This window comes from Battus philenor, unplaced genomic scaffold (genome assembly GCF_028537555.1).
Source record: "Battus philenor isolate CCGP_79_NKW_IND1 unplaced genomic scaffold, ilBatPhil1.0.hap1 SCAF_29, whole genome shotgun sequence".
NCBI lineage: Eukaryota > Metazoa > Arthropoda > Insecta > Lepidoptera > Papilionidae > Battus > Battus philenor.
The window spans coordinates 2,341,793-2,367,046 of NW_027181692.1; the positions used below are offsets into that span (position 1 = coordinate 2,341,793).

The following is a 25,254-nucleotide window of genomic DNA, read 5'->3' on the forward strand; positions in this document are numbered from 1 at the left end:
AGGCGACAAATCTAGACTTCGTGCAGTCCATTCAAAGTCACTCCTTTGACATCGATTTGTCTTAGGAACATTTCTCCTACGACGTACATGATGGCATTAGATATGTGAAACGTAGCCCCGTGCTGAAATAAAGTCATGAAGATGTACTCATTGAGCTCTTGAAGCTTTGGTTGCAAGAACTTATTTATAAAACTATATTGAATTTTTGACCCAACCTTTTTACACAGGTTCTCCCATAAATCAAAGTCAAAGCGACGTGACTGGACGGGTGATATAGCAACAGTTTATCAATGACAATAATAAATCCTTGCACGCCACACCGAAACTAAAAGGGAAATGAAAGAACATAGGATGCATAAATGAAGAGAGCGAAAATAAAAGAAGATTGTGAAAAATTAAATAAATGAAAACAAAAGTCCCTGTCCCACACCAGATAGGGGGTACGAGAGGCTCCCAATAGCGGGGGCCATAAAAAAGACACTAAAAGGGATCAAGGGTCGCCTGTCAAAGCAGGGAGTCTACCGAAATGAGTCAAGGTCAAGAGGTCTTCCAGATAGAAGGAAACTTTAACATAAAGACCTACAGAAGCAGCCAAAACGACTGCAACAGTTACTGAACGAAGACAGCTCCTCCCAACTCCACTCGGAGGTACAAAGAAACAGTGTGTCCGAGTCACAAACCCTCCATATAACATCAAAGCATCGCATGGGAACTGGCAGAACAAGTAGTGAGAGAAATTTAATTTTTATCTGGAGCCCTGTGATCGAAAAACCCGTAACAGCCCCACAAGAAGAAAAAGAAAAAAAATGTAAATTTAAAAAATAAGATGTAAAATATTTTAATAAACGTGTGTAATTGAATAAAAATAAAACGTAAACATATATTTAAGAAAAGGACCAATATTTAGCCACTTCCGCACATGCAGTGGTAGTCGTGCAACAAAGTGCATGCGGCAAACAATGAAAATTACACAACCACCACCGTTAAAACACTTACTTAGGGTGGAATTTCGCAAAATAACGCTTGATTCCATTAAATAGTAAACTAATAATGTTAATATAGTACTCTGGAGGTGAAGGCGAAGTGAGGAAGGTGATGTAAGAATGGAAAATAAAAGTATGTAAAAGAATGGAAGAGAATGCGGCGAATGAAAGCAGGATGTGTAGAAGATAATGAGAAGGATAAAAGACGATGATAATTGAAAGAACTCAGAGAAAAACTTTAATAAATTTATTGACAACATGCCCCTGCGTACTTAAGACAGTGGAAGGTACTGGAGGGGTCACTACCAATGGCAATGGCAAAATGCAATGGCAGTACAGTCCACGGACCCTTCCGCTCCGTGAACACTTATCCGAAGAAGCCGTAAAAGCCTTAAGGCTAACAGCACAAACATCTCACGAAACAATACAATACAATGCAATACAACCAAGGGCACGTATTTTACAAATTATTATAGTTGGATGTTGTGATCATTTTTATATTTGGATAAATAAAAGATAATGTACTGGCTGGTAGATAGGCAGTACCTTCTAAAATTGGAAAATAGCGTACTGATCTATAAATATATTAAAAGCCGGTTTAGGCATACGATAGCTCTGAGATTATGTAAGCCACGCAATTGAAATTCTCCAGCGCTTCCAGAACAAAGTCCAGAAAACCATAGTCAGCGATATATAGTACGTAAGAAATACAAAAATCCAAGAATATTTGTTTTATGGCCCCGTTTGCGTGGCCTCTCGTAGCGACTATCTTATTCTATGACAGGGATTTTTCTTTTAAAATATATTTTTCATAATTATTTTATTAGCATTCTTTATCTTTTATCCATCACAATTTCTTCTATTCTTTTTTCTCTCTTCCTTCACACTATCTATTACTATCACGGCTTGCAAATACATAAAGTTTATCATCGCCTCCCATCCTTCGCCACATTTCTTGCAATTTTCATATTTTAGAATTTTATTTTCCATTTTTATTTTACATTTTCGTCTATTATTTAATACTTTAATAAATAATGGCTTTTGTACACAATTATTTTACCTTATTTTATTTCTTACTTGTATTATCTCCTTATTTTTTTATTACCTTTTTATAACATCGCAAGAAGATGCGACAAGATCCACCATCTTTCATAATGGAAGTGATGGTGTCGCTGGTGATTTTTCTCCCTAATTCTATCTCACAATCCCCCACTAACGTCCACTAATATTCGGTAATGCCGAATGTAACCAAACGTAATTGAAAAGTCCTACAAGGCCTATAAACAAAGATTGGAATGTCAAAAACATCTTGGCAAGATTTCTGAAGGTGTGTTCCGTTTGAAAAGACCAAAACTAGATTCACTCTGAATTGAACTTTTATCATTGAATGAGATATCAGATCATTGGAAGCGTTCATCTCTAAAACAAACAACCTGATAAATAAAAAAAAAATTAAAAATAAATGTTTTTATAAATAACGAGTTTTACTTTGAAAAACCATTGCAGACTTGTATTTTATCTGTGTATATAGATATATTACTTACGCTAATATGAAAATTAATTATAAAAATAGAGATTTGTATAGCAATAGAAATAATATCATTGACGTTTCAGCCAATACAAGTATGCGTTATAGTGGGGGTATATGGCCTCCATAAATATATCTATGGGGATATATACCATAATCGCCACGTTTAACAGGCAGGTTGGCGATTACAGTGTGGTATACCATAATACCACAATACGCAGAGGACGCTGCTGTCCATCTAGAAACTTATTTATGAGCAGTGGCAATACTATATAATTAATGCACAAAGTGTAAATTATCTAAGATTTTATTCCGCAAATCGAACATCATCACGTCCTTTATTGCTGGGCTATCACAGAATAAAGAACATCATATGATACATAAAATATTATTAAACATTCTTGACTACACATCCGCCATTTAAAAATAAATAAATTAAAATTTAATAAATAAACAATCATTAGATAAATATATGACAATAAACGATAAGTGGATAATGATATATTTTTTATTTGAACCCGAATTTCGATATCACGAACGTGCGTGATAACACGTTTTACGCGTCGTCGCATCTGTGATGGTGACGAACAGTTTTTGGTGTGGTATTTATACAGGGTGATCGATTATGGGCGTAAAAGCTTTAAAGGGAGTGAATGTGTAGATCAGTGATTCCCAAAGTGGTGATGTGAATAGTGAAAAAATTCTCATATATTAACAAAATTTATCTGTGATATGTGTCTCACTTTGCATACCACTTAAATAGTTGTTTTAATTTTATTCCTCTATTCTGTTTTAATTGATCAGTGCGTTCCATATAGGCTGCGAATCTTAAATCACTTTTTACAATATACAACATGGTTTTGGGTGCTATCGACCAGATATTTTTCTATCACAAACAGATAAGCTTTCATTGTACTTACCAATAGCCAGGGTTTGAAAATTGCATCTGGCATCACACCCACTTTATGTAACGCAACTACAGCGATTTGTTTTTTTTCTCTTTATCACCTCACTCCGTTTTAATATCACAAAACATTTTACAATATATTGGCGCGTAAATGAGAGAACGCAATGAACTGTCATATAACAATGACAGATTCCAAATTCAAAAATAATGTTTTGTTAATTTTTAATTGTAACAGTATTTATGGCCAGACTAAGTATTTGAATTATTTTGTTTAAATGTATAAATTAGTGATCATTTTGAATAGATTCATTGCCAATAGCTAAAAAAGCTTGAAAGCGTTTTGCTGACAAATAGGTAATACGTTAAACACTTTAAAACTTTATATACTTTGTAGTAAAAGAAAAAAATATCTACAATTACAAGGGTAGCGCAGAAGGCCTAGTCTGATTTAACACCGCAGGTCGGTACTCCCCTGATGATGGTGGTAAGCAGTCGCGCGATCTCCCAGGACTGGTCAGCGGCAGCAGGTTGAAACGAAGAGCGCCTGCAATAGACAGGATATGTTCGTGCCGGTGCGAGGTACGAATAGAGTCAACCTCAATGACCGACAGTTATTATAATAATGAAACTTGCACCCTAATAGGCAGTATAAAGATTGTGGCGTGAATTTAAAGATGCTCCGTGAATGTAGTTGAAGAACCGAAACAAGAACTTATAACGTAAATTCGAATTAGCCCCGGCGCGTGAGATGTCAGATAGCTTGTGAACGCAACCGACACAAAGATTGAGCGTCGGTGCGTGAGACGTCACCCAGCTAGTGAACGTGACCGAGGCCAGGGTCCTTCTCCCGGGCAATGGATGTAAACTACTGAGGCTGGCGCGCGGGCGCATTGGAATGTTTGTTATAAAACAAAGGTCCGCTGAGCCGACAGCACGCTTCCACGATCCCACGCCACTTGAGATGTATCGTGCCCCACCAAGTGTTCAAATATTTTTTACTGTATTACAAATTATGAGACATTTCCTGCATTCATATTTTTTTGTTAAAATTTCAATTAACACATATTGAACCGCTAGTATGCAACGTTACAACTTGTAACCAGTCTACTTGTATAAACGAATAAAATAAAAAAATGTAAATACTTATGTAAATCACAACCTCCATTATGTAGCTTGTTTTGTTGACTTATTTACAAGGTAGATGTTATATTGTATATCAAACATTGTTAAATTTGATTTAAAAAGAGCAACTATTGAATTATTGGCTGCCTGTTAGCAGGTCAGCGTTCGCAGCCGGTGGTAACTTATCATTTATTCCTATGTCCGCAAGATGGGGCAAAGGGCGTCCACAGTACGTCGCCATCCCGAGCGGTCTTGAGCCTCGCGCTTTACTTCGCTCCACGTCATTCCAACTGCCCTCACTTCTGCACTGATCGTCCGCTAGCTTTGCTTTGGGCGGCCACGTCTTCGCTTTTTTTGAGGATTCCATTTTAGGGCGTATGTGATCAGAGTCCCTTCGGAGCGTGTGGCCTATTCAATTCCATTTGCGGCGTTTCATCTGCTGGTCGATCGGCATCTTGCCGCAGTGTTTCCAGAGATCTACGTTGGAGAAAAATTCCTTGAGGATTTCCATTTTAGGGCTTGCCACGGTATGTGTTCAGGGTCCCTTCGAAGCGTGTGGCCTATCCAGTTCCACTTGCGGCGTTTGATCTGCTTCATCGCAGCGTTTCCAGAGATCTACGTTGGAGACTTTTAGGGCCAGTATATACCGAGAAGACGTCGAAGACTTGGAGCCGACGCGAGATATCTTTGGTGACCTTCCACGTCTTGCATCCATACCCACGGTTTTTTTTAGGCCAGCTCATTACTTATAAAGTTAAAATATTCGACGATACAAATGCGCATGTAAATGTTTACTAGAATAAAGATATTTTGAATTTAGAACTATTGTAAATATGTCTCCTTCATAGATTTCCTATAGAACTAATTGAACAACTTTAATGAGCACGTCGTTCCACCTTGTGTGACTGTTTTAGGGACTTTGATACCCCTATCATATTGAGGATAGGGACTTTTTTGTATATATTTTTAGTTTGTTTTATTATCACTCTTCTCTTCCATTCTTCACAATCTCTAGTACTCTTCTACTTCAATTTCTCACATTTTCTCACCATTTATTTACATTCTTTTCATATCTCGCCTCTCTTCCTTCGCCACAAACTTTTGGTATATCACAGTACTGTTTCAATTTTGATATTTAATTCAGGACTCCTACACTTAAGTTATTCATTTATTTTCTTTATTCAAATTAACAATTTTTATATATTATCCTTATTCTTACCTAACTTACGTAGCATTTTTACTTATCGCCCCTTTTATAATTTTTCGGTATCAATTCAAATGGCGACACTCTGTCTCCCATTATGGAGGCGACGACGCCATCACTTTGTTTCCTCCTAACTCTAGCCCACTCTGTTCTTGCAATTGCAAATACGGGAAGGCAAGTGATTAATGCTTCATATGTGTATATTGGTTCGTGGTTTTCAATACTTTTTAAAAAAGTACTTTTTACTAAAATTTTTACTTTTTATAAAAGTACTTAAGAGTTATTCTGTGAGTTGCCTGAAATATTCCGTTCATTGTACGAATTATTCTGTACGTTTGTACTGTATTCCGTGAGTTGTATGAATTATTCCGTTCATTGTATGAATTATTCTGTACGTTATTTCAATTATTTTGTACGTTGTATGAATTATTCTGTTCGCTGTATGAATTATTCTGACGATGTATGAATTATTCTGTTAGTTGTATGAATTATTCTGAACGTTGTATGAATTATTCAGTACGTTCTATGAAATATTCTGTACGTTCTATGAATTATTCTGATCGCTGTATGAATTATTCCCTTCATTGTATGAATTACTGTTAGTTGTATGAATTATTCTATTCGTTTTTAAAACAACTATTCTTTACATATATTGTACTGTACTATCCAAAGTTTGTTTAAATTGCTTTAGTGGTCATTTCTATTGAAGAGACTGGTTTATTGTTTATAAGATCAGAGACATTTTCCAAAATAATTATTTTTTGATCGCCAAAGTTTTATGTTATGTTTGTTCTTAACGTTTCTTTTATAAACCTTATAACTTTCGTGTAGAATTCAGACTTGGGCAGTTAAATATTAACAACGACAAATAAAAACAAAGATTAGATGAAGAAGTTCATTGTATTGCTGTTTGATCTATAATATTTTTTTTTTGGTAATTAAATAAATAATGTTAATGCTTTAATAACTAATGGCCATGTAAAAATCAAAATATCACTCATTGCTACAAACCAAAATAAATCGGGTTTTTGGTTGGATATGGTAAATTAAAACACCTGTATTCATCTTACATCTATTTATTTATTTATAAAAATCCATTGCGACAGTTGGCTTGCGGGGTCGTTTCCTTTAAGAGAATTGGTAGACGCTCTTTTATAAATCTAATGGAGAAGTATTTGGGAGCATGAGGTTTGGGAGTGGGGTACTTAGGGAGGAAGAATCAACATTCCAATAACTACCTTTATTTATTGGAATTTTGGTTATTGGAATGTTGATAGATCTTTAGTGAGAGGAAAGGTTCTTTCTTGACATAGAAATAAGATCTTAAGAGGGATAAACCTCTGTGAGGGAGCAATCCTCTGAAAATGATTAAGGTCTTTGGAAGATAAATTGGTCCTTGGGTGTTGGAAATGTCTTTGACAGAGGAATAGGTGTATCAGAAAGGTCAGGTCTTGGGGAAGGAAAGTAGGAAGGGATATAGGGGTTAAGGAGAAGTATTTTCGCGTTCTTTGAAAATATTTTGAAAGAAACTCGTAGGGGAATGATACCTTTAAGTTCCGCGTATCTCTAAAAAGGGGCAAGGTTTTTGAGAGATGGATAGGTCTTGAGGGGCGAAGATCTTGAAGGGTAACATTGACGGGGAGGCATAGGGGTAGGTGAGAGAATCTACTCGGAATCACTGGAGTCAGTAGCTGGTGCGTCATCCACGTCGACGGTGAACTTGTACTCCTGGTCGGCGCCGAGGTAGGAGTCCGACATGAAGTAGAGCGTGTAGGCGTGGCGCCCGGGGGCTCCGCTGACGAAGTCGAGGCGAAGGCGCGCGGCGCGGCCCAGCGACACGCGCTTGATGGACAGCAGGCTGTTGCTCTTCGGCTCGCCCACCACCACCCACCAGCCTTCCTCGCGTTTCTGCAATCGCAACTCCATGTCAAGTATTTTGGTGCGATCGAAAGGATTATATATACAAAACAGTACTAATTACGATACTAACTAATAACTGAATTTTAAATAAAAAACTAAGGTCACTGACGTTGCTCGAAGAATTGTTTGTTCTCGAGTGGCCACCACCATTAAGTGAGAAATAAGAGAGAGTAAAAAAAAAAACCGAAACACGGTCATGGTCGCGGCAACACACTGGACACGTGGTGATCTTTGGGAGGTTCCATGCCTTGCAATGAGCGTGTATCGGCCGTCATGATGATGGTTTCTTAATGTCGTCAACCCCCAAAACTAAATCTAATTTATCGACCCTTGGAAAATCGATTTTGACTTAATAATTTCAGAAATTTCAATACCTATATTACTCACGTTTAATTAAAAATTAAAAGCGGGCCGACATTAAAAACTGGATAGGAAAAAAATTTAAGAGTCGTGAGCCCACCTGTGGGAAGAAAGGTGCGATGACCGGACCAACGATCTCGTCCTCACGCTCCAGCGACACCTCCACCACGATCGGCTTGCCCACTCGCAGCTTACGCTCGTTCTTCACCTGAAAACACACGAGCTGATGAGTATCGGTTTAACCATTTTATTGTGGGTGATTGTTGGGAACCTTCACTTCATGTAGTAATAATATGTTTCTTTGTATTGAAGGTTCATTTTAGGTCATTAAAAAATAATTTTAAAGACTCTATCGTACAATATAGTCAATTTAAGACGAAAAGTGTCCTCTATCGACCTGATCTGAGAAATATATATAATAATCTAGCAGTATTCAGTATTAGGCTCTTTAAGTGCTTTATCTATTCCCAGATCAATGCATTAAATTAATTAAACACAGGCCATGTCAAAAGATACATTACTCTATTTCTAAGTATCTTCACGATAAAGATATTTTATAAATTGTTCTATTTTTAAATGATCAAAAAAAAATTACAAATTCCCATTGAGTTCGTCGTTAGTTTTTCTCGATAGATGGCGCGTTACCAACTTAATATAAAATGATTTCATGTAAATATGAAAGATCCCAATTGAATTGAAACTTGAATCAGACTAAGCACCCATCTCCTATTTCCACGTGAAGATTCGAGTGTTCAAAATGAACTCTGGTCTTATAAGAGCCAACAACTCCTCCTTTTATTTTTATGTCCACATACTCATTATCCTTAATACAATACAAGAGAAATCCATTCTCAAGCTTTATTATCACTTAAAATCTTTTACACTTTAAAATAAATGTATATACAAGAAAATTTAAAGACATTACACGGGAGTGTATTATAATACGGTACACAGTTGCCCACAAAGACAAGCAAGTTGTGGTTCCCAGGGTCAAAGATCATGGGTTACCTCGTAGGTGAGTTCGACGTTGGGGTAACGGTTGCAGAAGCGCGCGACGTCTGCCATCTCCGCCGGCGACAGCTGCAACAGCTTCGCCCGCGCGTTATCTTCCAGCTCCATTACGTCGAACACTGTCTCCACGCCCTGATGAAGCCAAGAATAAGTAAATATTGAATACAAGCTAGAGACGAAATAAAAATTAGTACAGATAAAAAGAGCCCTATTCTAAACCAGATATGGAAGCAGAGATACCCAATAACGAAATCCATAAAAAAAAGCTAAAAACGATATTCCATATACTATCCTATTTCTAAGATGAGAAAAAGAGATAGATAGAGTGATTAAGAAGGGAAAGGAGCAGGAAGAGAGATATTTATAAAAAAACGTAACTTACACCTCTATTAAAACAATTTGTCGCATTTAAACACATCTTTACAATTATTGACTATCTATATAATCGTCCATCTCTTTTGTTTGCTTACAAAAATGTGTTTTAAAGTGGTCTGCATTAAATATATTCACCTGCATTGATTGGTTATAGGTGTAAAATGTTTGAAGGAGGTTAACATATAGCTTATTTAAAAAATAATGCCTTCAGAAATAATATCATAAAGATACAGAAAGAAAAATAGTTTTTAAAATTCGTATTACTATGTATTAAAATTAATTATTGTTTACTATGTCTCTACACATTTCATCTCCAATAGAAGAAATATATTAATTTAACATATTTCCGAACGATCACTTTATATAGGGTGATTCGAAATGCTTATAAAAACTTTAAAGCATTTTTGTTGACCAATGAACTATACATCCACTAATTTGTCCATATATCTTTCTATTTCTATTCAGCATAGTTATTATATACATATGCAAGCATGTATATATGTTGAAAGAAAATATGAATTAATGTAACGTTTTCTAGAGTTATCACTTTGTGTGATAGCCTTTTGCTGATGGACTATATCATAAGGCTTTAAGGCTTTTACATCTATAAAATTATAAAAATATTTACACTTTTTTGTACACAATGGAAAATAACAAGAAAAAAAAAGGAAACTATTCATAAAAAGGTACAAGAGACGGTCTTATCACTTACTATGTATAGTAATTAATGAACTGAAAAATACCTTCTCGGAGCAACGCTGCACCATCTCATTGGTGAAGTGTGGCAGCTGGCGCAGATACGAGTCCTTAGCCCACATGGCCTGGGTCACCATTTGTGCCAGCTCCATGGCAGCAACGCCGGGGGAGAGCCACCCACTGCTGGACACTACGTCCACGCACGCCTGGATCAATCGTATCGCCTGTAATGAAATATAAAGCTTAACTTCTTATCTTATCATTTGGCTCGACGAAACTCGGGTCCCCAAGTGTAACGCGTTTCAAACAAATCAGACTGATGCACGGAGAAAGGTATATGATATATGAGCCGAAATATAATAGAATTTATAAAAAAATTTTCATCTCGGGCCAGGCTGGTTATATGTTTGTGGAAAAATTTTCATCACGGGCCTGGCTCGTTATATGTTTGTGGAAAAATTTACATCACGGGCCTGGCTGGTTATATGTTTGTGGAAAAAATTTCAACACGAGCCTGGCTGGTTATATGTTTGTGGAAAAAATTTCATCACTAGCCGGGCTGGTTATATGTTTGTGGAAAAATTTTCATCACGGGCCTGGCTGGTTATATGTTTGTGGAAAAATTTTCATCATGAGCCTGGCTGGTTATATGTTTGTGGAAAAAATTTCATCACGAGCCAGACTCGTTAAAGCACAAGGGGGGTTAATCAAAGAATACTACCTCATCGGATCAACAAGCTGGCAGGGCTAAAGGACTGGAGTGGATACCATGGACTGGCACAAACACAGGAAGGTCAGGTCAAGATGGACAGGTAATCTGGTCAAGGTCATCTTTAGACACTGGATGCGGGTAGCTTCCAAACAGTTCTTATAGAAGAAATAAATCTATAGGGCAGGCCTATGTCCAAATGTCAAATGTGTACATTAACATTCTTTTATACAAATTGACTCGGTGTTGCAATGTTAAATGCATACGAACATTACAAAATTACAAATGAATGTAGGTATAAAAAAAGTGTATATAGGTGAAACAAGGTAATACATATAAACATAATACAATAATAAATAAAAACTTCAAACTAACTTGCATCGCACTTGCCTCAGAAAGAATAAAGAAACAAAAAGAAATGAATTAACAGATAAATAATCATAGGTCTAGTAAATAGTTATTAGAGTTAGCACGTCTTATATTCAGCAGTAAATCATTCCACAGTCGAACGGTCTGTGTGGTTGTCATTTTTAAAATCAGATTTTCTGATGATATCGAAGACCTCTCAAAAAAAAATTTAAACCTTCATTTGAAATGTGAGAGTGAGCGGATTGAAAAGAATATTATTTATTATTATATTAACTACAGTATTATTGTGGTGTGAAGTAAATGAAGTATATATATATATATTTATATGTAATTGCTAGAGCTGATGTTACCTTGGTGAGCACGATGGCGGTATCAGCTTGCAGCTCAGCTGGCAGCTGCATACGCGACAGATGCGCCTGTAGCAGAACGTGTGCCTTCACATGGGGGTCGTTGTATCGAACAACGCCACCAGCTCCACTAGCGCCACCTGCAGCTGGTTTATGGGGCACCCTGTATATAAACAAACATTAATTTAGTTCACATACATTTATTTTTTAATTTAATATTGTTTATCGCATACATCAGAAAATAAGTTGCATATATACATACATACATTATTGAGAGATGGTAGCTTAGCGGTAGAGGACTAGGATTTTTTTTTCTTAAAGACCCCCGCTATTGGGGGCCTCTCGTACCCCTATTTATGGTGGGACAGGGACTTTATTTGCAATTAAATTTTTCACATGATATTTTATTTTCTTTCTCTTCTTTCATATTTTACTTTCTCTTTCGGTCTGTTATCTATCTTTCATGCTACATTTCTACTTTCTTACCCTTTTGCTCTGTTCATCTATCATTCTTTCCTCTTTTCTTTTTAAATTTTTTCATTTTACATTTTTATTTTACATTTTTACTTATTTTTTATAATACATTATATATCACATTTGAGTTTTATTTTATCACATTTCTTATTGTATATTTGGATTTTTATTTTTTTGTATAACGTTTTTAACTATTTTCTTGCAACAAGCGAGGAATTCTTTCCTAGTTTCTTTTTCGCCTAGAGGACTAGACTAGGATTTGCGATCATAGGTCGCGGGTTCAATTTGTGCATTAATTACATAGGATGGTCACAGTTCACAAAGAAGTTTCCAGAGTATGGGCAGCAGCGTCCCCTGCGTACCATAATACCACACTGCAATCGCCAAACCGCTTGCCTAGTGTGGCGATTATGGTATATCGCCCATAGATATCTTTGGAAGACGCCTATGTCTTGTAGAAGGCGTCTATGGGTAGAAACGACGACAGTACAGACTTATATTTATATATCTATGAATTTAAATTACATACACACACACGTTTTTAATCATAATGTCGTTTAAAATTTATTGACTATAGCAGGCTATGTTTCTAGTTTTTGGTTTATCTATATATACAGGATGATTGGTTATGGGTGTAAAAGTTTTAAAGGAGTGAATGCTCATTTGCTGTCAATTAATGTATTGTACATTCTATCTAATAATCAACAAATACGGAAGACAGTACGAACTGGAACTACGTAAGGATCAAATAATATTTTTAGTCGCAAAGTTATTTTTTAAAAAACCCTTACTTAGACGCGAGCGCTTTGATGATGTTCTCCTCGCGATGCCGGATGCACAGGTCCGAGTACTCCGCCGCCGACGAGATTATCTCCAACAGCCCCCGGATCTTGGTCTTACTGGTCAACGACAGGCTGAACAATTCTGAAAGACAACACATTTGAAAACATTATGACACATACATGGCGTTATTATTATCACTATTACAGCTATAGGTTGAAAGCGGTTTGTATCTATCTTTCAACGACCAGCTAAGTCGACTGCCCACATAACTCATAGAAGGTCGCTGGGTCTTTATATCAAAGTTTGGTATATATATTAATTTTAGTATAAATATATATATATACATACTCATATATATATATTATTTTAGACGTCACTGATAGATGGCGCAAGCAGTTGTTCGAAACGCGCTATAGTTTAACATGGGCAGTCGATAAATCGGTTCAGACGATGACATTTCTGTCTGTTGTGATCACAACAGTACAACAGCACCAATTCAACAGTTTTCGGATAATTTTATATACAACAACAGCATAAGTCTGGAATAATCTGTCCAATTCCACAGTTCCTATCCGTCTTGTGAATGGACGTACTGTGGTCAACTTGTCGATCAGTGGTCTTCAAAACCTTGAGGGCCCAACTACCATCTGTTAAGTCAATCATCATTAGTTCATCATCAAGATCATGCTGTAAGACGCCCACAGCTGGACATAGGCCTCCTCCCAAAGGATGCTTGATCGCTATCACTGCAGCCTACCAATCAGCTGGGACATCTATTGTTAATTTTCTTCGAATCTCCTCATTTTTGATATGAACTCTGGATAAATTATTATTGCTGTATTTTTTTTAATCAAGTGATTTTTTAATTGCTGTCACAATGTCATATATTGGTAATCGTTTTCATATTCTTATTTTTAATTTCTGTATATTTTTTTGAAAATCCAAATTAAATAAGTAAGAAAAGGACCAATATTTAGCCACTTCCGCACATGCAGTGGTAGTCGTGCAATTAAATGCACCGCCCGCCAGCCCGCTGATAAATGCATATGCGGCAAACAATGCGAATCACATAAACGTCACGGCCAAATTACTCAACTCGTGTTTCACCTCTCCACGGGGCATCTTCGGGAGTTATGTTACACCGATTAGTGCCAAACACCCTTTTATTTTATGATTAGTATGTTTTTTAAATAATTTAAAATTTCTATAGCATTACAAAAGATTATGTATAATGTAAAACTAACCTATCGTTGTGTAGTTGATATAATAGTACGAGGCTATCATGCCCAAGTTGAGAGGTCGTACGTCCATCTCGTCTTCAATGGCGATGCACTTGGATTGCTCCAGCTCTGACAGTGTGGTCTCCACCAGTTCCGAGAGATGATCAGACAGGTGCCTGCAAGAGTAAAGTTCATCATCACACTGGATACATGTTTAAAGAATCCACCCACCAACTATTAATAACACTATTAATGCTACATAATTAAAAATTTTACAATAAAAATATTGAGAGACACATTATGAATACAAGAAACAAAAATAAAAAAAAACAAACGCCCACTGCAAGACATAGAAGATATACTATAATCGCCACGCTTGGCAGGCGGGTTGGCGATCGCAGTGTGGTATTATTGTACACAAGGGATGCTGCTGTCAATCCTCTGGAAATTGTTCGTGAGCAGTGGCAATAAATCACAAAACGTGAATTATATAAGACTCTTTTGCAGGAATCAAACCCGTGAAATAAATCGGTATGGTTAAATATATTTTTTTTAAAAGATGTTTTTGTAGTTTCTTCCTGCTTCTTCTTTACAACTATAACATCTTGCGAAGCAGAGGAAAGTCAAAAATAAAATAGATTAAAAAGAGTCCTGTAAGAGATCCAATGTTGATTAAATAAATTTTATCTTTTATCTTAATCCTTAATAGCCTAGAGTTTCAATTTTGATACCAATCTTTTAATCGAATGTTCACATTATTATTAGTTTTTTTTATAGGTTGACTGTACGAATTTTACTTTTGTATAATATTCTTTCCAACGAAATTAAAAAAAAAAATCTATTTTTCCCTGCATTTAGACCCTCAAGCAAACACGGTAATATTAAAAAAAAATCACTTTCGTTAATCAGGCTATTAAGGGTTACCGCGTCATTCTTATAGACAGCAATCTGTTACCTGTGAGTGACACCCTGCAAGTTGTAGTAGTTGGGGTTCTGGGTCAGCCGGCGGTAGAGGAAAGTCCAGGTCAGGTAGTCAACGGCATCCTGTTTGTTCTCTATGGTCTTCGTCACTATCTCCGCGTTCATGTGGTCGTGTAGTCTATGGTCCAGGTGACTCTGAAAACGGGAAACACTTTAGTGATGGGCATCTCTTGCATTGTGCACGCTTGTTATCAAGTAACAATGAATAGTTGCGTAATTGATTTATATTCCAAATTTAAATTTTTATTTATAATCAATATAATTACTTTTATTTTACATTTATAAGCTTTAATACAGATTCGATTATTACTTATTTTAAGAATTTTTTTTTAATTCTATACGATTTTTCTTACGCATATTTTTGCTTGCTTTTCTAAGAAACTTATCTCTATGTTGTAATTAAAGAGTCGGGTATAAAAACTAAGCCTTTTGCTGCCAAATACCTTTAAAACTCTTTTACCTATAACCAACATGTATCATAGTGACGCCATCACTTGGAAGTAAGCAATTATTAGGGTTGCCACTACATACCTCTAGAGGCAGGCAGTCGTTGAGAAGCTTGCTGAAGAACGTCTTGTGGTGCGCTGCGCACATGAGGACAGCGACAGCCCTGTCGTCCTCCAGGGGGCGGCACGCTCGCCCCAGCATCTGCAGCACCGTCGTGATGGGATACTGCTCGTATGAATGCAGCTTTCCGTTGTACCTGCGTATTGTGTTAGGAAGAATTTCAGGTTATTTGGCAGTGTCTGCACAGATCGTTAGATGTTTGGCACAAGGCTTGTGTTAATAAATATTTGGCTGTACTAATAAGTACTACACTGTATCAGTATTCAATGAAGGTTGGCATGTTTAAATTGTCTAAAAATATATTTGACAGTGTTTGACTTGTGTAAGAAGATATTTGGCGAGTTTAAATTGACTATTTATTTATTTATTTATTTACTTTATTGGAGATAAACAGTAACAAAAGGCTGTAAGAAAGTACAAACTTAGAAACTTAGAAATATAAAATTAGTTACAATTTTTTTCTTATAACTATCTCACTAAGAACATTTAATGATCTATAGTCAAACAATGACAAAACAAATAAAAACATTACTAAACAGGGATCAAAGATTATGGTTTATATACTTATATTATGTTTGTTTATATATTTATATTATGGTTTAAATTGTATTTTGTGTACTCAATAATTTCGAACGAAAGTCTTTTAAAAGATACGAGAGAGCACGAGAATATATCAATATCACTAATATGTGAATTTTGGAGGTCACACATTCTGTATAAGGGTGCACGTTTACCGATATTAAATCTATTTGGCAGTATTTGACACGTGTTAAAAGATATTTGATAGTATTATACTTGTGTACAAAAGTATTTGTGAATTTTTGACCTTGACTTCAGTTCCTATGCACGCCAGGTGGAGCAGAGGTAGGTCTTGGGCCTCGTGTTTAATTCGGGCCATGTCTTTACTATTAGCTTCGCTTCTACAACTATCGCCCGCCACGAAGACTGCTTAGTAAAACCACGTTTTCTCTTTCCTTGGGAATTCAAGTTTAGAGCTTGTCACGGTATATGGTGGGAAGTCCCTCTTTGGAGCGTTTGGCATAACCAGCATCATTTTCGGCCATTGATGTGTTTAGTTGGTGATTTACACGTACCAGTAAATACCGAGAATTCAGCGGAGGCCGTTAAAGAAGACATAGAGTCAAGTTCTGATGTCTTTGTAACCTTCCACGTCTCACACGCGGTTTTGATTTTGGATCGGAAAATTCTGAGATTAGTTCTCCTAGACAATTTACGTGATTTACATATGGGTTCGTGCTCCGAGGTTGTCTTCGACAATCCCTAGGTACGTAAATTTGTGGAACTTTTCCACCACCTTTGAGTCGATAAGCAATGACGAAGAACTAGTTCCAGTTTTTGACTGGTATCAAAAGATAATTGACACTGTAAATAAGAATAAAACAAAATCCTTTAAAAACTTTCAGATTCGAAAGCTTGCCGACAGTTATAAATGAGTGTCACTCACACGTGAGTGTCGGCCACGATGACGGTGTGAACGTGAGCAGCGAAGGCCCACGCCAGTTCTGCTGCAACCACACACAGCTGCACAGCGCCCGACTCCAGCAGTTGCTGCACCAGCCGTCTGTCTCCTGCCTCCACACCCTCGTGTAAATACGCCACACCCGCAGAGAGCGTCTCTTTCAGCATCTGCAACCGTATTCCTTTAAACTAGAGGTTTGATCGTGGACGCCCTTGGTTGTTTATACCTACCTATAAGACTCAATATTTGTCTATCACCAACACAAATATATAATATACTTATACAAATACTTATATATATAATTATATAAAGCTTTGTATGCTTTTGGTTTCTCAGTGCCCATTTGTATTCATTGGTAGTCCATTTATACCAGAGGTTACCAGATGGCTTTTCTAATAAATGACCTTTAAAATGTAGTTGGTTGTGAAAAAACCCTCTGTGGGTGCATTCCTACCATGTTCCCAAAACTCGACAAAAACATGTGAACATTAAATCGAACTATAGAAATTTACATTACGAGTGACTTTCAGCTACGAATTGAGTTTTCGAAGTAAAAAAATACTGGGTATCGATTCTCTGGTTTATTTCATTTGACCTGATCGCTAAAAAATATTAAAAACTGATATAATTCCAAAATTATGTTATGACTAGTTACTTATTTAATTCTGAAAAAAATGTTTGTTAGTGAGAATTGGTATAAAAAAATTTAGTAATATGTTAAGCAGAGAATAGCTTCAATAACAAAATGATAATATAATGATGACATACCTTATCCTTAACGCGATCGAGGAACGGTTTGACCAGGTCGTGTCTCGCGCGCAGGAAGCGAGCTGGACGCGCAGCCGCGGCAGCCAGCGCCAGCAGGTCGGCAGCCAGGAGGCGCGCGTGGCGGCGCGACGGCACGAACACCGCGCACGGTCGTGTCCCAGCGAACCGCGAGATGGCGTTGTATATCGGCTTCGTCATCGCCGCCAGCCTGGACGCCGCGTGAGAGATATTGAAGCCCTGGAAACGCAATATCAATTTATACATTAGCACAGTGATTCCCAAAGTGGTCCTTATCGACCCCTAGGGGTCTACGTCAGCGAAAAAAAAATTTGGAGGTCCATGAAATGAAAATGGGGCTCCACGATATTGGATCTCAACATATACACTGATAGTACCTGTTTACTTACATCATACTATCTTATAATATCAAAACATTTACATTATTAATATTATTAATAAAAGTACCTATGAAGTAAAAATTATTAATATGTTAGGTATATTTTACATAACAGATACAAAATTTTTATTTTAAGTAGTTTTAACTTAAATTCAATTAATAAATGTATAAATTAACATGTGTTTTTACTTTAAGTTTTTAACACTAAGCTTCACTACTGTTAGAAATTTGCAGGAAATCAATATCAGATAAGTAGGGGGTCTACCCAACACGGAAAAACATGGCAAGGGGTCTACGATACAAAAAAGTTTTGGGAACTCTACACTAGCTGAATTATTCGTGATGATTTATAGTTCACCAGCGACTTACAAAATATAAAAAATCAAGGATTTTCATCAACACGTCAGCTGAAACACGTTCCCAACAAGGCATAACACTCCCTCAAAAATTGCAACTATTACCGCTCTTACGGTGAACTTGACAATGTCATATCAGTCCACCTGGTGCTCGTGGTCTGAATTGAAGAAAATTTCTGTGCCCCGCCCACTTCGTTTCTTTCACACACGTATATGTATTCGTCAAATTATAACAGGTATTTTTTTAATAATTTTTGAAAATGAACTTAATTATAGCTCACTCATTATATATATACATATATATATATTTATTACATACTATATATATTACGACCGGTTTATTTAAGTTGATATAATTTAAATCATTATTGTTATATGCTTAGCTGAATTTAGTGAATATTAGGACCAATACAAACGATTAATTTAAATAGGTGCAATATTTTAAAAAATACTGTATTATTTGTGATATACATACTGTTTATAAATATATATATGTGGGAGTGAATCACACAGGCGAATAATAGATGTAAATATTTTTTATACACTTTAATTTTTCACCTCTTACATAGTTGAAGCAAACCGGCCCATCGCCATCTAGCCCGAGAATGCCATCATTCATTCCTACTCTTCATTCATTCATCAATCAATCGCTCACTTCCTTTACTCTTACGTTCCGTTCCCACATATATATATACACTTTTGCTTTTGCGACATTTCTGATACCTGTATGTGGAGCTCGAGGGGTAGCGGTCGCACGCTGGGGTGGAAGTTGAAGGAAGCGTTGGAATTGCAGCCCAACCACTGGGACACGTCGCGAGCGTCCGCCAGGGGCAGCGACAGCGCCACGATGCGGATTGGACGCCCTGTAACATGGTAAATATTATATGAGAACAGAAGAGAAGTAGAGAACGCGAGAGTGAGTAATAATTATTTATTTATATGGAAGACTAACATTCATACGTTCATTTATATAAGCCTATAGACGCCCAATGCTGGGCATAAGTCTCTCTCCACAGATTGCCACAATGACAGATCTTGTCCTGCCCGTATTCAGCGACTTATTGTCTCATTGGTTCACCTAGTGGGGATATACCAGCATTTACCAACTCGTGGTTGCCTTTCCAGAACTTTTCGTCCCGATATAAAAGATACAGATTGTAAACAATTATTAAAATTCTACACTCCTTAAAGTTATTGACTTATAGCATTTTAATAGAAATAATGAATAAATGCAATTTATTTTAGATTGATTACTTCATACAGGTTGATTGAAAATAGCTTTATGCTTACAAATATTTTCCACATTCATTCTTTAAAGCTTTTATACTTATAATGAATCACACTGTATTAAGTGACAAATATAATTATTATTAAATAATAAACTTAGTCTAAAAAAATGAGTGTTAAACAAAGAAAGGACAGTAGTAGAAATAGGTTAAATGTGATATTGCCCACAGACAATATTAAAGTACCTACTCGCTCAGACAATATAACAAATTTTGCCTGTAATTACTTCATGTTTTATATACAAATATGGATTATATCAAAGTGGAAGGGGGTAAAGCGATGTATAAAAGGAACGAAAGATATTGTATAAGAAATTAGACGAGAGAATGAAAGAGATTGAGAAGGACTAGGACTTTTCTGTAAAATATGTGGACAGAAACGACATTACCTTCCGGTCCTCCTAATGTAATAAAAAATTGTAAAAGAGTAACACTATTGAATTTCTATTCTTACTTCTCGATAAAATCAACATTCCGAACTTGACAGTGGGTAGTAAGTATATAAATATATATTTTAATGTATGTTGTATTAAATCTCAACTCAACTTTTGTATAATGCTTGTTTCGAAAAAAAAAAAAACAATAAAAAGCGATTCAAAAATATAAATACCAATCTGTGATGAGATGTACCGCATCCTGGAGCAAACCACCTCCAGCACCGGACCCTCCTCACCGCCAAGAAGCTGCAGAGCATCCACGATCAACAACGACACGTTCTGGACGCTCTTCCTCACCTTCCACCTGCACCCAACATTAAGTTATGAAATTTGAATTATAAATAGATGCTTTTAAAGAAAAATCTAATGAAAATTTAAAAAAATATAGATAATGAAATGTAATAAAATGAATACAATATGTAATATTAAAAGAAACGTGGCGATGGATGAAAGGTATGTAAATGAAAGCAAATGAGAAGAAAAACAAGACTGGATAACTAATGAAATTAAAGTCCCTGTTCCAAAACATTCTAGGCCAACATGGAGGCTTCGAGAAATTGGCCATGAAAACATTCAATTAAGAACAAAAAAAACTCCTTCAGAGTTTCTTACCAGGTTCTTCTCCGATAGGTTATGATTAGAACCAGCGGTCAACTTACATTTAAGTTCATATAGAGGCTGTACAGTTTAAAACTTTCTGAATCCACAAGGTTTCCTCGGTCGTTGGTCACTAATGTTGGGTTTGGTTTTAAGACAATTTGGACTAGTGTTACCCAGTCTTTATCGTACCATGACCAATGTAAAAATCCTTTTACTCCCCTTTATAACATATATATATTATTTTTATATCAAATTGAAAGGGTTAAACTCTTGAAGAGTTCATTTTTGAATTGCCCCTTTTAACCCACGTGCCCCACTGTGGGGTGTAAGTCCCACGTTGGGAAACATCAAACTATTCGAAAGCACGGATAGTTAGGTTCACTAGAACAATGATAATTCTCTCTCTCTCTAGATGGACTAATGACATAGTAGAGGTTGCAGGAAGTAGTATAACTTCATCATCGGTCATTGAGGTGATCTTTACTTGCAATCAGTTCGGTTCCCGGAATACAATCTTAAATAATTCACTCTGTGTATTAATTTTATAGGATTGCCTTAAAATATATTTACAAAGGACAAGAAGCAGTGTTCTCTGCGTGCCATTGTACCACACTGCATCGCCAACATACCTCCCAAGTGTGGCGATTATAAGATATATCCTCGGATATCTTCAGGAGAGGCCTAAGTTATATATATGCCTTACCTCCTGGACAGCACGTCCCATTTCTCCGCAGTGGTTATGATAATCTGCCCCTTGTTCAGTAGTTTATGGTCAGTGGCAGTCTCCCCGGTCAGCTGGACAACCTGTAACAACATATTGTTTAAATTATTTATTTATTCTTAGCATTCTTTTTTATACAAATGATGTATAAAGTTTTCTTTTTAAAACGTAGGAATGTCAAAGTAAATTTTAAAAAGGTTTGTTATAAATTAAATCATAATAGTAAAAGGTCACTTCTATACATAGCTTGAGTAATTTCAAATTCATTACGCAGTAAGTAAATGAATTGTATGCAATAATGTACAAATTAATTACGTGTGTATATATATATATATATATATATAATCCTTCGGACATCAATGATACTGAAGAAACAAATATTCTGATTTTAATAATATTGTATTTGTTTCTTATGTAATTCAAATAATAAAAAAATCTTGTATAATTCAATATGTCAGACCCAAAAAAATTTCGTCTTTTAGATATAGATAATCGAATTGTTGTACCTATAAATAATCAAATTCAACAAATGTAATTCATTCATGGACTATTACTTATCTTGGAATTAAAATTGATGCTTATCCTGACTGACTTAATGGAGTAAATCTTTATATCAATGTACCAGAAATTTTATAGTTAATATTCTGAAATTTAGGGATCAAATCACAGATTTATACCTATTAAACACTGAATATACATGTGCATATATACATATATATATAAATATATGCGTGTGTGCGTGTGTGTCTGTACGTGTGTTGGTACGAAAGTGCGAGTCAAGCGAAACGGGCGAGAGTCAGCTGGTCTACATCGACATGACCGCGTCGTACTTGGAAGCTAAAAACTTATTGTCGAGTATAGATAAACAAAGTCTAAGGTCCCTGAAGCCTACTCACGCCGCGTCTATTTTTCAAGATGCAACAGCAAGTTATTTCAACACCAAAACACAATTCTACCCAGCCCCATCACACGCTCTCACCTTAAGATTGAACTTGGTGCCGAACTTGTGGTACCAGTCTGCGAACACGATGTCTGCCAACGCGTCCTTCGGCAGCAGGTATACAGCTCGACCAGCCGCGTTGCTGCTCAGCAGTCGCAGCAGTGCCAGCTCTGCCACCACAGACTTCCCGGATCCAGACGGAGCGCCCACGAACACGTTATCGTCCGAGTTGTACACGGCGTTGAACACCTGCACACATGATCATTACACAATAAAGCTTGGGCTTTTTCGAAAGTCGACAAGATGACGCCATCTACCGGCAAGTGGTTGCCACTCGAGATCCTTTCGGTCACCACAATGGCTGTCCGTAAAAAATATTATAATTGATAAAATGTTTTAACCCGTGGCAGAAATATATAAAATAGTATAGTAACACAATAAGTTAAAAATGATATAAATATAAATGATAATATATTTGTATCTGTGATATTTGGAACAAGGTAAAGGTAGAGAAGCAATACAGAAAAAGAAAATTAAGCATGAAAAAGAACGAAAACTAGATGAACTGTAGAACGAGAGACGATGAATGAAAGATTGGATAGAACGAAAGAACAGTATACAAATAAAACAATGTGAAAAAATAAATAAAATAATAAAAAATGTCGAATTACCAAATAGGGGTCCAAATATTGGGATAGAAATTTCAGATCTCTTACCACCCCTCCCCCTCCACTTCATTGTCTCACCACACTTTCAGCTACAACCCTGGCAATATTATATCACAAAAACTAGATCCATTCCACTTTGGTAGAGCTATACTAACCTGCGTCTGAACTGGATTGAACTGCGGGAAGGTCTCGTTGTACAGGGCTTCGTATTTAGGGTTCCGTAGGGCCGACACGGGTAGAGGCTGCAAGTCGAGGAGTTCCGTTGGCGGAAGGTTCTTCTCGGGCAGGATTAAATGGCGGAACGACACCGGCAGCTGTGTTTCGGCTGCTATCCACCTGGAAACGTTTGAAACAGAAATTGTAACGAACTAAATTATTTAAGAGATTTCCACGTATGCAGTGACTCATCAGGATATCTCTGGAACCATGAGGATCAGGGGCTTGAAGCTCCGTTACAAATATCCTTTTTACCAAGTAAAGTTAAGCTAAGAACGGATTTTACCAAATGAGGGGGCATCCCTTGCGAGAGGGGGCGTTAATTAAAAGGAAATAATAGTTTTTAAACCATAGCTCTTGTAAAGGGTGATAGGATATAGGTGTTAAATCTTAACAATATGTGAAGACATAGCTCATTTGCTGTCAGAAATAATAAAAATTGTTATGATAACATTGCGAGAAAAAACATCATATTTCTTATAACTGTGTATTAAAATTAATTCTTGTTTACTATTCCTCCTTGCATATTTTGTTCTGCCAGAAGTTGAGCTTATCACATTTAAATAGGAAAAATTATGTAACATATTGTGTGTGTGATCACTTTATACAAGGTGATTAAAAATGCGTGTAAATACTATCAATATAATTATAAAAAATCACCCTGTGCATGTTTTGTTATTTATAAATAATTACATCTACGGGTTCCCATAAGTTTTGCATACAGCATTCAGGAGCTATGTATGAATAGCTTCGACATAATAAAAGTTTTGTAACCTATTAATAATCACCCAGTATATATTAAATTTGTTCAGAATATTTTTTTGACATCATTCACACAAAAAGCAGTGCGGGACGCCTGGTATGAATATAATAGAGGAAAACATGACCGCAATGCTGATGGGAGTAAAAATGAACTTCTATCTCACTCTCCCCTCAACTCCCTCTCACCTGTCGGAGACGACCCTGAGGAAGTATTGCGGCGGGAGAGGCTCGAACACCGGCACGAAGAGCTTCACATGTTGCTCGTCGCGGCAGTATTTCTGCTTCAGCAGGAAATACTCGTGGTGCAGTACCACCTCCGAGTCCACGTCTTCAACCAGCACCCAGAACGCCTCCGACTGCCCGTGGATCTGGAGATAAAACATTTTGTTTTTGTGATAACAATTCGCATGTTTCAATTAAAAGATTAATTGTTATGTAGCAGTTTCTGACCAGCTTTTTTCACCAGAGCAGCTGAGCAGGTAATAGCGCACTACACTACCCGGCGATAAATATTGTACATCGACCTTTGGAAAGAAATAATCGGCTCATTTCGGCTTCGTAGAGCACTGCCTGTCGCACGACTGACAAAACGTCACATATGTAGTGTGCGACAGAGATAAAGCTCTACGAAGCCGAAATTAGCCGATTGTCTCTTTCCAAAGGTCGATGTGCAATATTTATCGCCGGAAATTGTTCTTCTAATGTTAAAATAATCGATGATTTAATAATACGAGTAAATGCCTATTTGTATGAAGATATTTTGAATTTAATATGGCAGATATTGATGATACCATACTCAAATATTTTTTAACATTGCAATTATATTGTTTATATATGATAGAATTATTTTTGATTGCAATTTTTTTAATTGCAAATTTTAATCAAAACGTAAAATGTAACTCACACAATTGCTTTTCGCCCTTAATCCGCGCATTTGAATGACAAACAAATTACAATATCCACTTGGTAAAAAAAATAAATAAAAAAGGAATAACTTTTATGTATTTAAATATTTATTGTTACCAGAATGCTATGCATTTAACACAATAAGTCAGAACTTAAGTCAA

At 36.4% G+C, this 25,254-nt stretch overlaps 1 protein-coding gene across 1 annotated transcript in view; it reads right to left on the reverse strand.

Annotated features, from left to right (window-relative positions):
- Positions 1–7,283: 7,283 nt before the first annotated feature.
- The window catches only part of Brr2 (U5 small nuclear ribonucleoprotein l(3)72Ab), a 48,315-nt gene continuing 30,344 nt past the window's right edge, over positions 7,284–25,254 (reverse strand). Inside the window, exons 25-41 of the mRNA XM_068769728.1 lie at positions 24,374–24,555; positions 23,365–23,545; positions 22,581–22,790; positions 21,584–21,684; positions 20,454–20,584; positions 19,281–19,420; positions 17,805–18,041; positions 17,022–17,203; positions 15,521–15,692; positions 14,964–15,124; positions 14,033–14,184; positions 12,797–12,929; positions 11,535–11,694; positions 10,154–10,330; positions 9,033–9,167; positions 8,125–8,232; positions 7,284–7,652 (exon numbers count right to left, since the gene is read on the reverse strand). Of these exons, the coding sequence (XP_068625829.1) occupies positions 7,410–7,652; positions 8,125–8,232; positions 9,033–9,167; positions 10,154–10,330; positions 11,535–11,694; positions 12,797–12,929; positions 14,033–14,184; positions 14,964–15,124; positions 15,521–15,692; positions 17,022–17,203; positions 17,805–18,041; positions 19,281–19,420; positions 20,454–20,584; positions 21,584–21,684; positions 22,581–22,790; positions 23,365–23,545; positions 24,374–24,555 (2,805 nt within the window). The 3' untranslated portion in view covers positions 7,284–7,409. The remainder of the gene's footprint in view (positions 7,653–8,124; positions 8,233–9,032; positions 9,168–10,153; positions 10,331–11,534; positions 11,695–12,796; positions 12,930–14,032; positions 14,185–14,963; positions 15,125–15,520; positions 15,693–17,021; positions 17,204–17,804; positions 18,042–19,280; positions 19,421–20,453; positions 20,585–21,583; positions 21,685–22,580; positions 22,791–23,364; positions 23,546–24,373; positions 24,556–25,254) is intronic.